This window comes from Zalophus californianus, chromosome 12 (genome assembly GCF_009762305.2).
Source record: "Zalophus californianus isolate mZalCal1 chromosome 12, mZalCal1.pri.v2, whole genome shotgun sequence".
Lineage (NCBI taxonomy): Eukaryota > Metazoa > Chordata > Mammalia > Carnivora > Otariidae > Zalophus > Zalophus californianus.
The window spans coordinates 82,035,889-82,048,942 of NC_045606.1; the positions used below are offsets into that span (position 1 = coordinate 82,035,889).

At 41.5% G+C, this 13,054-nt stretch overlaps 1 protein-coding gene across 1 annotated transcript; it reads right to left on the reverse strand.

The window, feature by feature from the left end:
- Nucleotides 1-6,620: 6,620 nt before the first annotated feature.
- LOC113911879 (translation initiation factor IF-2-like) lies at nt 6,621-12,791 on the reverse strand. The gene has a single exon (XM_027574781.1). The coding sequence runs from the start codon at nt 12,119-12,121 to the stop codon at nt 11,384-11,386; it is 738 nt and encodes a 245-aa protein (XP_027430582.1). The 5' UTR covers nt 12,122-12,791; the 3' UTR covers nt 6,621-11,383.
- Nucleotides 12,792-13,054: the final 263 nt, after the last annotated feature.

A 13,054-nucleotide genomic window follows, 5' to 3' on the forward strand; every position in this document is an offset into this window, starting at 1 on the left:
GCCAAGCATTGTGCTGCTTAAAAATGAAACTGAGGGGCGCCTGGGTGGCTCGGTCGTTAAGCGTCTGCCTTCGGCTCGGGTCATGTTCCCAGGGTCCTGGGATCGAGCCCCGCATCGGGCTCCCTGCTCGGCGGGAAGCCTGCTCCTCCCTCTCCCACTCCCCCTGCCTGTGTTCCCTCTCTCGCTGTGCCTCTCTCTATCAAATAAATAAATAAAATCTTTTAAAAAATGAAACTGAAATCTGACTCAAGGCAAGACAAAAGGGAGGTACTTTGAACAGAGCACCCAAGTTTGGGGCTACAGTGAGCTGGGGCCTCACTCTTGCTTAGTTTCCACGGCTACTGTAACCAATTATCACAAATTTCGTGGATTAAAATGACACAAATTTATTCCCTTACCTTTCTGGAAGTAAGAAGTCTCAGTAGACCAAAATCAAGGTGTCGGTGGGGCTGCATTCATTCTGGAGGCTCTAGAGGAGAATCCATTTCCTTCTTCTTCCACCTGCCAGAGGTTGCCCACATATGTGGGTGCATTACTCCAGCCTCTGCTTCTGCCATCACATCTTGCTCTCTTGCCCCCTCTTTCACTTATAAGGATCCCTATGATTACACTGGGCCCACCTGGAGAATCCAAGATAATCCCTCCATTTCAAAATCCTTAATTTAGGGGCATCTGGGTGGCGCAGTCAGTTAGGCATCTGACTCTGGGTTTCGGCTCAGGTGGTGATCTCAGGGTCCTGAGATCTAGCCCCACATCAGGCTCCATGCTGAGCACCGAGTCTGCTTGAGATTCTCTTCCCTTTCCCTCTACCTCTCCCCCACCCCCAACACTTGTGCGCACGCTCTCTCTCTCTCTCTCAAATAAATAAATCTTTTTAAAAAATAAAATCCTTAACTTAATCACATCCCTTTGCCCAACCCTTTTTGCCATGTAAAGTCATATTCATGAATTCTGGGGACTAGGCATGGAGGTCTTGGCTGGGGGGAGGGGTGTCATTATTCTGCTGACCACACCTGGAGAGTACTTGCTGGCTAGCAGCTGGGAGGGTGAGCCCGAAGGGGCAGCCCCATTGGGTAATCTGCGCTCCAGGACCATGTTGGAGCAAGGGATGCCTTAATGTTTTCCATTGGCCAAATGATATGGGCAATGTGAGTGAGAGAGGAAGGATATTCAGGCAGCGTGAGGAGCAGCCATGCCTCAGAGGAGAGAAACCAAATGAAGCCATCTCTCAGGCAACTAGGGAAAAAGCAAGCAATGAGCTAGATGGGTGCTCAGCAGTCTGAGAAGAGGGGCTGGTCCACAGACTGCTTGCTACTGGTCTACAATGTTGTAAAAGTACAGAAATCAAAAGTAAGCTTTTAGAAAATTGTATAGCAGTTTGACAGAGTAACTTAATGTCTGTAGAATGTGGTCAGTTAAAACATGTGTTTGTATTTTCTATGTCTTTCTTTCATTTTGTATGTCTTTTTTCTTTCGTTTTATTTTACTAGCAATTCATTTTTATTGTATATTTTCAAAACCTTCCATCCTCAGCAGATTGGAAATAATTGGAAACTATTGTTCCCTTTCCCTTCCTTTCACACACCCCCAAATCCTGGTTCTTCACCACGGATAGCTTTTCAAGAAGCCCTGTGTGAGGGGAGAGTGCATGACTCACAGAAGGGAATTCTAGGTGAGAGGCCCCTAGAAATATCCAAGGAGCTAGAATCAACTAAATACATGCCAGGCCCAGGAAATTCCACACCAACTCACGACACTCTCAACTCATTATGAACTTTCCTGGCCCCCTCCCCCTCATCACTCCCCATGCACCAACCCCAGAGGTTGGGCCAGCTAGGAGAGAGCACCGAGCCTGGAAAAGGGGAAGAAGCCTGCCACACCTCTTCCTCCACCACAGCCTTTGGGGAAGGTGTTAGGGGAGTGTTCAAGCTTGGATTACTGATTATTACAAGGGTCTAGACACTTTAATTACTGAATTGAGAATGTACTTTGTGGTTTAAAATGAATATAGGACTATTTTCGTTGTATAAAAGTGAATGGAAAATTCATGATGACTGTCCAAGTTCTTATCCAAGGCCAGAACAAGAACAAGCCCCACAGAACCATTGTAAAGGAAAAGCTGACAATAATAGAAGTCACTTTATGGTTTTGTCCCTTGAGTCATAATTGTTCAACCTAATAATTTTGTAATTCTTAGCTATAGGGCAAGTCTTAATACAGAGCCACTATTGTAATGATTTAAGGCAGGGTTTCTCAACCTCAGCAATATTGCCCATTGGGCTGGATAAATTTTTTGTTGGGAGGCAGGAGGGATGTCCTGTGCATTATGGGATTTTTAGCAGCATCCCTCACCTTTAACCCCAGCACTCCCCCTCCCCAGTTGTGACAATCAAAAATGTCTCCAGATACTGCCAAATGTCTGCTGGGTGGGCAAAAACGTGCCCCAGCTGAGAGCCACTGATGTAAGGGAAGCAATCAGATTTTTTCCCTCCCCTATCCAATAATTACCTTTCTACCAAGATCCAAAGCACCTGAAATTCCATCCTTCCACACACTTATTGCCCATTCCTGGCATATTCTTTTAAATCCAAAGTCCTCTGAGAAAGGACATCTAACTTAACAGTCATTGATACATGACTGTGAATGGGGTCATCAGACTTCGCTCTTTACAGAATGGCCTATTTTTAATGTTCTGGTTGTCCGAAGTCAAGATGAGATGAATAAGGCACAAAGGTCTAGGAAAACCTGTTGGTTCCTCCCATTTCCAAATCTTCTCTTCTCCCCATCTTCTCCCCACGCCTACTACCAACTTTCTCTTTCAGGAGCTTCACCTCTCACCTGAATTTTGGCAATAAATTTTTACTATGTCCTCCAGCACCAGTTATATGTCCCTCAAACTTATCCTTCACATTGACCTTGGAATGATCTTTCTTAACATGCATGTCCCTACTGGTAAGTCTTTAAATACCTGCCATCACCCAGAGGAAAACATCCAAGCAATGTAACAAGGCATACACCCTAATTCCATCCAGAGGAATGGATGTCTGTCCCCCAAGTCTTTGTGCCCTTGCTTTTCCCTTTCTCTTTTTCTTTCACCATCCCTTTGTTCACTGGGAAACTCCCATTCAACCCTTCTGGTTCAATTCAAGCACTTCCGTCCTTGAAAACAAACCATTCTCTGATTCCCTCAGTAATATTTAAGTGCTCCTTTTCCTCCATGGTCCCAGAAAATAGTAAACCTCGTTGTGTTTAATAATTTCCTTACTGGATTCTTTTTTCTCCACTAGACCATGAGCTCATTGAAGGTAAAATATGGTCTGGTTGTTTTCCTGAAGAAGCTCATGGCATGGTTTACAGGCCCCCCATGTGATCAGGCCTCTGCATTCTTCCCCAGTCTTATCTGGCCACACTGTCCATCTTGCTTCCAACTCCCACAACACACAGACCTCCATTCAGTTCTAATCCACCATGTTCTCTCCCACGTCCAACCTCCCCAGATGGCCTTCTTTCCTGTTTGCAATGCCCTTGCTCTTTTCCTCCCTTGAATGCTGGCCCTGAAAACTCTGCTCATTGTCCACTTCTCAGCTAAATGTTACTTTTTCCAAGAACTTAACCTTAACTTCCAGACCAAGGGAGGCCCCTCTCTGTTTCATTCTTCCAAGACATTCTGTGCTTCTATTTGCACCATTTTTCACTTATTACAATTTTGTTAGTGTGATTCTCACACCACCACATTCAGATATAAAAGAGATGCTATTACTTTAATTTCTAAGTAAAACTGAATCTGATTCTGAACTTCCCACTCACCAGTGAGGGGGAATTATGTGTTGGCAAGGCTGTTGGAGGCCTCTGGAGTGCTTAAGATTTGTGGTAAAGGCATCTAGACTTTAACCCATTGCAGTCTACGCTCACTACTGAGATACTCACTGTCCAGCTTGTAGCTCATTCAAAGACAGAGGCTCCAGTGCTTCATGCCAAGCTTTAGGACTGCGTCAGGCTGAAAGTCATGGCACCCAGGGTTCTGTCACCCTAGTGGCACTCCATGGCCACTTTCCTCTGAGGTCCCAAGACTTCCCAAATGTGCCACTGCCCCCAGGATTACAACTTTTGCTTCTAGCCCTCCTAGCACCAATCTGACCCCTAATATTTGCAGGGGCCAGGCAAGAGTAAAATGGAGACTTATGTCTCAGACATCCAAATATTTCCAAAGTTACAAAACAAACCAACAAACTATTAAATGAGTCCTATTGTTCTATGCTAACACATATATCTTCATAATTTCCTAGAAGGCCACATTTAAGTTAAGAATTCTGGGATTCCTCAGAGTCCCATGCTGCAGCATGGTAGCCTAGTCATAACTGGTCCCTGTCTCACACCCCCAGGTGTATCCCACACCGCAAGGGGCCTCACATGCACCTGTGTGGACTCTCTAGCCTGCAGAACCAAGCTGTGTCCACACCCTTGCAAATGCCACCCTTTGGCTGCTTTTTGGGCCTACGGGTGTTTAAGTGATGGCACAAAAGGATGGACCTGAAGAGGCTCCAGACAGCAAGGCTGTGTGGACTGAGACTTTTGGGTTACAGGCACCCAGAATGTAGTCTGCAGAAGAGGACTCAGGGTCCAGGTGGGCATATACCCTTGGCTCCCCCAGACTCTTTGTCCCGGCAAAGTTAAGAGTAACTGAACAAGTGACAGAGCAGGGTCCTGTAAAGCATGGGGCCCAAAGCAGAGGCCTCTCTTACCTGGGTCTGAGGGCAATCTTGAGATAAGATCCTCAGGCCCAGCTGGGACTACCGCCTTGGTACACAATAATAAAATAAACTTGTTCTATATGCTGACTCAGTTGAGAGTTATACTATACATACTAATTAAATATAACTGCTGTGTGGAAGCCAAGAGAAAGGGCCATCAAAACATTGCTAAGCTAATAAATAAAATCAGTATTTCCTGAGGTTTTATATAATTTTATATATAAAATTATATAAAATATAATTTTATATTATATATGAAAAAAATGTATTCTACAATGAAGTATTTGAAATATTTTTAAAGCAAACCTTTTTCTTATGTAGAACTTCTCAGAACCTTCAGTATGAGAATTTGGTCTGTGAGCCTCCAGACTGGCCAATAAAGTAGTCAATACTCCCCAAATGTGTATGGGTGTGAGTGTGTGTGTTTGTGTGTGTGTGTGTGCATGCGCACATGCCTGCACACACATGCATATTTCTTTTAACATAAGAATTCTGAAAATGCTATCAATCAAATAAAACAAAACCCTGTATCAGTCAGAGTTCTTGAGTGCAAGTGACAGAAACTACTCGTTCTAGTTCAAGAAACAAAGAAATTACATGGAAGATTACCAGGAGAGTCTTCACAGACCACGCTGGAAAAGCAATCAGTCTAAGCAGTAGAAACCACAACAGGAAGACGCCAATCCTTACTGCTAACAGTGAAATAAATTAATTCCCAATCATCTCCAGTTCCTATTTCATAGGGAAATTCTCACAAATAATAAGTGAAGACACAAAACCAAGATGCAAAAGAATATGATCCTAATTCTATCAAAAAGAAAGAAAGAGCAATGTACAGAAACAGTCTTAGAAGAAAATATAACAAAATGTTAACAGTGTTTTTTCTGAGTGATAGAGTTACAGATAATTTTTATTTTATTTATGTACATAAATCACATTTGTAATCATAAAAATAAATTTTTTAAAATTGCTTTTTCCAAGTCTAAAGAAAAAAATTTTTAATGCCAAAATTTTTTGACAAAGTCCATGTTACAGTTTTCAAATCCTTCCTGAGTTCATAAATGTTGATAATGAGTTTTTCTAATTATTAGATGATCATTTAAGTTCTATATTATCTGAGGATTTTGGATGCAATAAACATTTTTAAAGCTCTTTCTTGCCTTTTACATGAGCATCTAGGACATTATATAGAAATCACAATTTCAGTAAATTATTGGTATTAGTGTGTGAAATCCCTGTTGTCAGTAATTAGTATAGACACCACTGGTTGATGTTTTTGGGAAGATCTTGTAAGAAGAAACTCTAGGTAATGCTTGCATATAACTTCAGATAAGACCACTTCACAGATACCTTCACTTTTTCCAAACAAAGTTAGCTCTTTATTAAAATAGCAACATAAATATTAATAAATTTATTCTTTATTAAAAGGAAATCAGGATTCACAAAAACAAAACCTCACAACACTATCCTAAATAACACCAGTCAAAAATAAAAACAGCAATTGTAATCCATTATTTTAAAATAGCAACAATTAAGAGACTACATACCAAAACTTTTGAGATGCAGTCAAAGTTGTTCTCACAGGTAAATTTATAGCCTTATGTGTCCTATTATTAAATAAGAAAGAAATAAAAATAAATGAACTAAGTCATCAATTACAAAGAAACATTCAGAAAACAAAATAAACTTAAGAAAAGAGTAAAGAAGGAATAAAAAGTTACATTAGTGATGTAAAAAATAGACAAAATAGAATTTATGGAATAGCTAAGTGTTGTTCTTTTAAAAGAGTGGCAAGCCTAATAAAAGAAAGAAAAATGCAACCAAAAAATTAGAAATGAGAAAGGAGCTATAACTATAAATATAGAGGAAAAATATTCTTAATTATAAGATAATTATATGTAAAATTCTGCTAATACATTTTTAAATTCTATGAAAATGCATGATTTTCTTTTAAAATATTATCTTTTAAATTGATACCCAAGAAATAGTAGTTAACCTGTCTAGGCCAAAGTCATGGAAGAAAACTTTAATGTTTTCAGAAACTAATCCCCCACTCACCTACCCTGAAAAAAAGCTTGGAGCCTAAACAGTGCTATGAGTGAGTTCCTCCAAATCCTCAAAAAAGCTATTCCTATACTCTACTAATCTAGAACATAGAACATGATTTTTTGAAGCTGATAAAAATAGAATTAAAAAATGTAAAACTACCATCCAATCTTATTCATGAATATAAATGTAATTATCCTACATAAAATGTAAGGAGCTGAATTCAACATTATTATATTATACTGAAAGAGGAAGAGACCCACCATAATGAAATAGGATGTATCTCATGCAGAAATAATCTAACATTGAGAAATCTATTAATATGATCTGTTGTAATAATAGGTCAAGGAAGTAAAACCATAAAATCATCTCTAGTTTCCCAGATATGTTTAATATACTTCAACAACTTCCAATAAAATGCTTAATATATGTGAACCAGGAAACCACTTCCTTAACCAGATAGAGACCTCTATTTCGGTCCAACAGCTAACATTAAAAGCTGATGAAATATAAATGACATTCCTCAAAAGTCAGGAATAAGAGCAAAATTAATACCATCACTTATTTAATATATGAGGTATAAATATTGTAAAGGAAAAGAGAAAATTATCATTAATTACACTTCAAATGATTGTCTACTTAGAAGAAGAGAATCAACTAGGAGGATTAATGGAGGAGTTCAGAAAGTTACCAAAAATCAATAGCTTGAGCCTACAAGGAGCAACCAGTTATAAAATATAATGAGAAAATGATCCCAACAAAGATATGGCAATATCTAATAATATGATTAACAAGAAATACACAGGACCCACAAATTTACTGAGGAATATACAGGAAGCCTTCAACAACCTTGACATGTGACAAGTTCCTGAATGGGAAAATTAATATTACAAAGATGGCAATTCTCCTCTAATTAACTTATAACATTGAAGCAATTCTAAATAAAATGCCAATAGAATTCCTTTTGCAGTTTGACTGAGATATAACTAAAGTTTATCTGAAAGAATAAATGCACAAATACAGATGAAAATATTTTGAAAAAAAAGAATAATGTTTGCCCCAGAGTAACGTTTGCCCCATTAAAAAGTTAACCACATAATAAGGCAAATTATAAAATGACAGTAATTAAAACAGCATGGTTCAGGAATAGAGATGGATACCAACCAACCAACAGACAATAAATCCAGAAAGCACTCCAAGTATATGTAAAAATTTAATATTTGGTAATATGGTTTAAAACAGTGGAAGAGGGAGTTTTCAATAAATGATGATGCAACAACTAAATAAATATTTAGAGCCTTAATCACATCTATATCAAAAATAAATTCCATTTGGAGTAAAGATTTAAATCTTAAAAATTAAAAGAAAAGAAAACACAAACAAATATTTATATAACATTGAGATGGAGAAGACTTTTCTAAACATATTACCCAAAGCAGAAATCATGGAAGAGATTTATCTAAATGGAAAATGTAATATTTCTATATATCAAAGACATCATGAATTAAATTTGTACATATATGACCAGGGGCAAAATGTCTGCAGCATATAGAACAAATGGTTGATGGTTTTAATATATAAAGAGCTCTTATAAATCAATAAAAAGTGAACTCCCAACAGAAAATTAGCAAATGTGTTTATTCATTCCTTCAACAGGTATTTATTGTGCATCTAATATGTGCCAAGTATTGTGCTAGGGGCTAGAAATACAATGTTAAAGAATCTAGACATCCAGACACAGTCTCTTCCCTCATTCATTCCAGTATGAGAAACAGACACACATATAAAAAGTAAATAAACAAATAAATAAAGTTACAAATTGAGATAAAGGATTGAGTAATGAAGAAAACAAAGAACCGAGATAGCAAATGGGAGAAGAGTGGTGAGGACTACTTTCAATCAATGCTCTTGGGCAGGCCTTTCTCAAGATGTATTTATTAAGCCTTATATAAAGGATAGCCAAGGAGAGCAGATAAAGCAGAGATAACATTTACTAAGCCCCTGAGGTACCGAAAAGATCTCGGCTTGTTGGAGGAACCAGTGTGGCTGCATCATAGTGAGCAATAAAGAGGGGAGCTTGGATGGGGATGGAGAGAACAATAAGCATCAGTTTGTACAGGACTGTGTAAGCCAGGTGGGGGGGTTACATTTTATTCTATGAGCAACAATTTACTCAATTCCATTTATAGTCATTGTTGCCACTGTATCAAGAATGTACAGAAGTGGGTCATGGGTCAAGAGTAGAAGCAGAGAGACTAGGTAGGACTGGCTGTCACAGTAATCAAGTGAGAAAAAATATTCATCAGGATTAAGTAATCGTGTTGGAAATGGAAAGAAGCAGATGGATTAAAGGTATATTTTGGAGATAAAACTAATAGATTATGCTGGCCTATTTGATGTAAAAAAAAAGAGGTCATCAAAAGAATCAAGGATGACTCTTAGGTTTCTAGCTTGAACAACTGATAGGATGGTGGTACTATTTATTGTAATAGAGAAGGGGGAAACAGGTTTGGGATAAGAATGAGGAATTAGATTTGGGACATGTTAAGTTTGAAAGATCTGACTCATCCAAATGAGGATATTAAGCAAGCAATTAGATATGTGGGTCTAGAACTCAAAGGTCAAGGAAGGAAACAAATTTGAAACCCTTTAGCATAAAGATGGTACTTAAATCCATGGAAACTGATAAGACTGTCATGGGGAAGTACATAGAAAAAAAAAGAGGGGGGACCTGAGTGGAGGTGAGAAATCTCAACTTCTCAAAGGTAGGCAGGAGGAGTCTAACACTGATCAGTGAAGGAGGAGGAAGACCAGGAGAGAACAGTGTCTTGGATATGAAGAAAGAACATTTAAAGAAGCAGAGAGTGGTCAAGGTGAGAACAGAAAAGTATCCTCTTGGATAGGGTAATATGGAAGTGACTGGTGACCTTAACAAGGACACTTGCAATGCTGGTGGTGGCAGGGGAGTCACATTGTTGACTGAAAAGTAATTGGAAGATTAGAAAATGAAGACAATCTATAACTCCAAAGAGAAGTTGAGTTATGAAGGAGAGCTGAGAAATGGCTAACAGATGGGAAAGATGTGGCTTAGATGCGGGGACACTGGAACATGTCCGCAGGCTGATGAGAATGATCCACTCACAACAGAGATTGATGATGCAGACGAGAGAAAGGGGAAAATCTAAGGAGAAAAATGTCCCCAGAAAGGCGACAGGAAATGGGACCCAGAGCACAAGAGGGGCTGGCCTTTGAAACTTCCTCCATAGTCACCAAAAGGAAGGAGAGGGTTACCAAGGTAGCTGGGTTGGGGGTGAGGGGACGGAGATGGGGGTGGGGGGAGAGTCTGATGGTGGGAAGATGAAGTTTTTATGTAGTATCTTCTATTTTCTGAGGGAAATTTAAAGTAAACAGGCAGAAGGGGATCAGAAAAATGTGAGGAGAAATGAAAAGTTTTATCAGTTTTAGTGGGAATCTGAGACTCCCTAGGAACAATAGCACCAATTTGAGGTTGGAAATAACAAGTTAGAAGTGAAACTAATTGACTGCACTGTGTGATTTTCTTGAGGAAAATGTTCAGTCGTCCCAATCAAGCCCATGGAAGGCAGATAGTAAAGTTGATCCAGACTTGGGATTTTACCAGGCAAGTAAATTGGAAGAAATTGAGGTTCAAGACTGCTGAGAGCACTGTATTTCAAGGAGGATGATTACAATGATGGACCGTGGCATCTAGGCTAGACAAGGAAGGAAGTGAATCCAAAATGGGCTGATAGTGGGGAAAAGGAGGTTAATGAATTCGCTGTCAGTAAATGAGGGATCCAGAAGGATAGGAAGATGGTGACTGGAGTGGAATGTCTGATAAGGTGTTATCTCTGGTCCTTCTAGAAGCAGACACCAAGGCAGGGTTCAACTAGCAAGAGTTTTATTTAGGGAACATCTGTGAAGGAAACAGGAGCGGGGGGAGGGGTAGGCCTTCACACCATAATGCAAGTCTGACACTACAAAAGGACAAGGGGGTTGAGCAAGAAGAGCCGTAGACTGCATGCAGCACAGTTCTAATAAAGTTTCAGCCAGGCTGCTGAGCAGTCCCCATGACATAGTCGCTCCTTAGAGGAGTCCGGCCTGTCACGTGAACGGGCCATCACTAATACCCACACTGTGCTCAGTTAGGGGCTGGGAGTGGCCCAGGAGAAGCATGGCTTCAGTGCAAAACGGAGCGGATCCCCTGGGATGGCAATCTAGAACCATGGGGGCAAGGACCGATTCCGAAGGGAAGAAATGGTCATTGGAGATGAAGTTACAAAGAGGACACTGGATGTTGGAGTTCAAGTTCAACCACAGTTATGCATTACACACTCCAGATTGTGTTGATGAGCCCGTAGTCACTGGGGATTTGTACACTAATTAAAACAATCTTCTGGCAGACGGGGGGATGGGGGGTGGGTGGGTAACTAGCTTGCTGATAAGGATTTGCGGTGAAGAAGACTAAAGCGGTAGCTAGTCTTTGAAGAACTAATGAAACAAACTGCCTAGGAAGTTGATAAATTACAAAGAGGGAAAGAGGATGCTACTGTCCAGTGGCAAGATTCTCAAAAAAGCCAGGGTTTGGGCAGGCAGGATGAGGAAGTAATGCTCCCAGAGCAGCAACGACTAGCAAGGAGGCCGTCCTCCCGCCCCGCCGGCCCTAAGGCACACGGTCCTCCCGAGGGGCTGCGTGGGCAAGATTCTGGGGTGAACGAGGTTCGAGGACAGCGAGGGGGGAAAGGGAGGTGTGCGAACAGCCGGGCGCCCGGGGAGTTCGCTGCGGTCAGAATGGACTTCCCAGAGCCCGGGAGGGTCTGGAGGGCGGGCGGGCGGGGAAGAAGACGGGCCGCGGCGGGGCGCCTGAGGTACTCGGGCGGTGCGGAGCGCTGGCGTAGTCCCGCCGGTGGCCGGGCGGCGGCGCTCACGGCGGCGCGGGCTTCCCGAGGCCGCGGACGGCGTGCTGGCGCTCCCGGGCGGCGCCGCCGCGGAGCTTGGCGCGGCAGCTGGCGGCGGCCTGGCGCGTGGTGACGGCGCCCGTGGGCGGGCAGCGGCTCCCCGGGGCTGCCGGGCGCAGGGCGGCGGCGCTGCGGGACGACGGCTTCCCGAGGCTTCGGCCCGCACGGGCGGCAGCGGTCCCCAGGGAGAAAGACAAAGACACGCCGGTTAGAAACGGGACCCACGCGCCGGCTCCTCCCAGCTAATCCGGGAGCCGCGAACCCAAACTCAGCGCGATGCCTTTTTCCGCCCAACAGGTTGTCCCAGACACCGGAGAGAAAACTGTGTTGATCAGAGGAAACCAGCATCCAGCTGAAGTCTCATCCAGGGGTGGGCAATGTAAGGAAATGTATCAAAACCCTTAAAGTTTTTTCATACTTTGACCTAGCAATTCTAGTTTTAGAATTTTCCCCTAAGGAATAATTATGAATACATACAAAATTTCCATAAAGGGTGTTCCACTGAACACAAGTATCTATAACAGAAAAAAACAACATAAAAGGCAAAGAAAATTTAAAAAGAAATAAAGAAAAACTAGAAATAGTAAGATGTCGGTTCAATGACGGTCTTTTTCTTATAGTGGATATTAGCCTGCTATTAAAAATCAGTTTTCATCCCCATTTGTAGTGTGTGTGGAGAGCTGTATATTTATGTGCGTACATACACACACAACATGCCACAGATGTGTAAAATAATGGAGAGAAACACCCCAAAATGTTACAGGGTCATATCCAGGTGATGAGGCCGCAGGTAATATTGAGATATTTCCCAAATTGTATACAATAAGCACATTTTATTTTTATAATAAAAAACACAAGTTAACTTAAAATTTTACTCCATTCTTATGTACCCATTCTAACTTTATCCCAATTCAAATTTATGAAAATATTGTTTAGTAAACTGGTGGACATCAGATTTTTTTTTAAAGATTTTATTTGTTTATTTGACACAGCGAGAGAGAACAAGTAGGCAGAAAGGCAGGCAGAGGGAGAGGGAGAAGAGGGCTCCCTGATGCGGGACTCCATCCCAGGACCCTGGGACCATGACCTGAGCCGAAGGAAGCCGCTTAACCGGCTGAGCCACCCAGGCGCCCAGGACATCAGATTTTAAGAATGAATGGATGGTCCCCAGAAATACTTTACCTTCCAGAAAGGTTCTGAGTAAATCAGAGTATTACAAAGCAGTTTATCCCTGGGGCGCCTGGGTGGCTCAGTCCTTTAAGCGTCTGCCTTCGGCTCAGG

Bases quoted from the DNA above. Each gene is read 5' to 3' on its own strand.
- LOC113911879 (XM_027574781.1), bottom strand. From the start codon at position 12,121: ATGCTGGTTTCCTCTGATCAACACAGTTTTCTCTCCGGTGTCTGGGAC.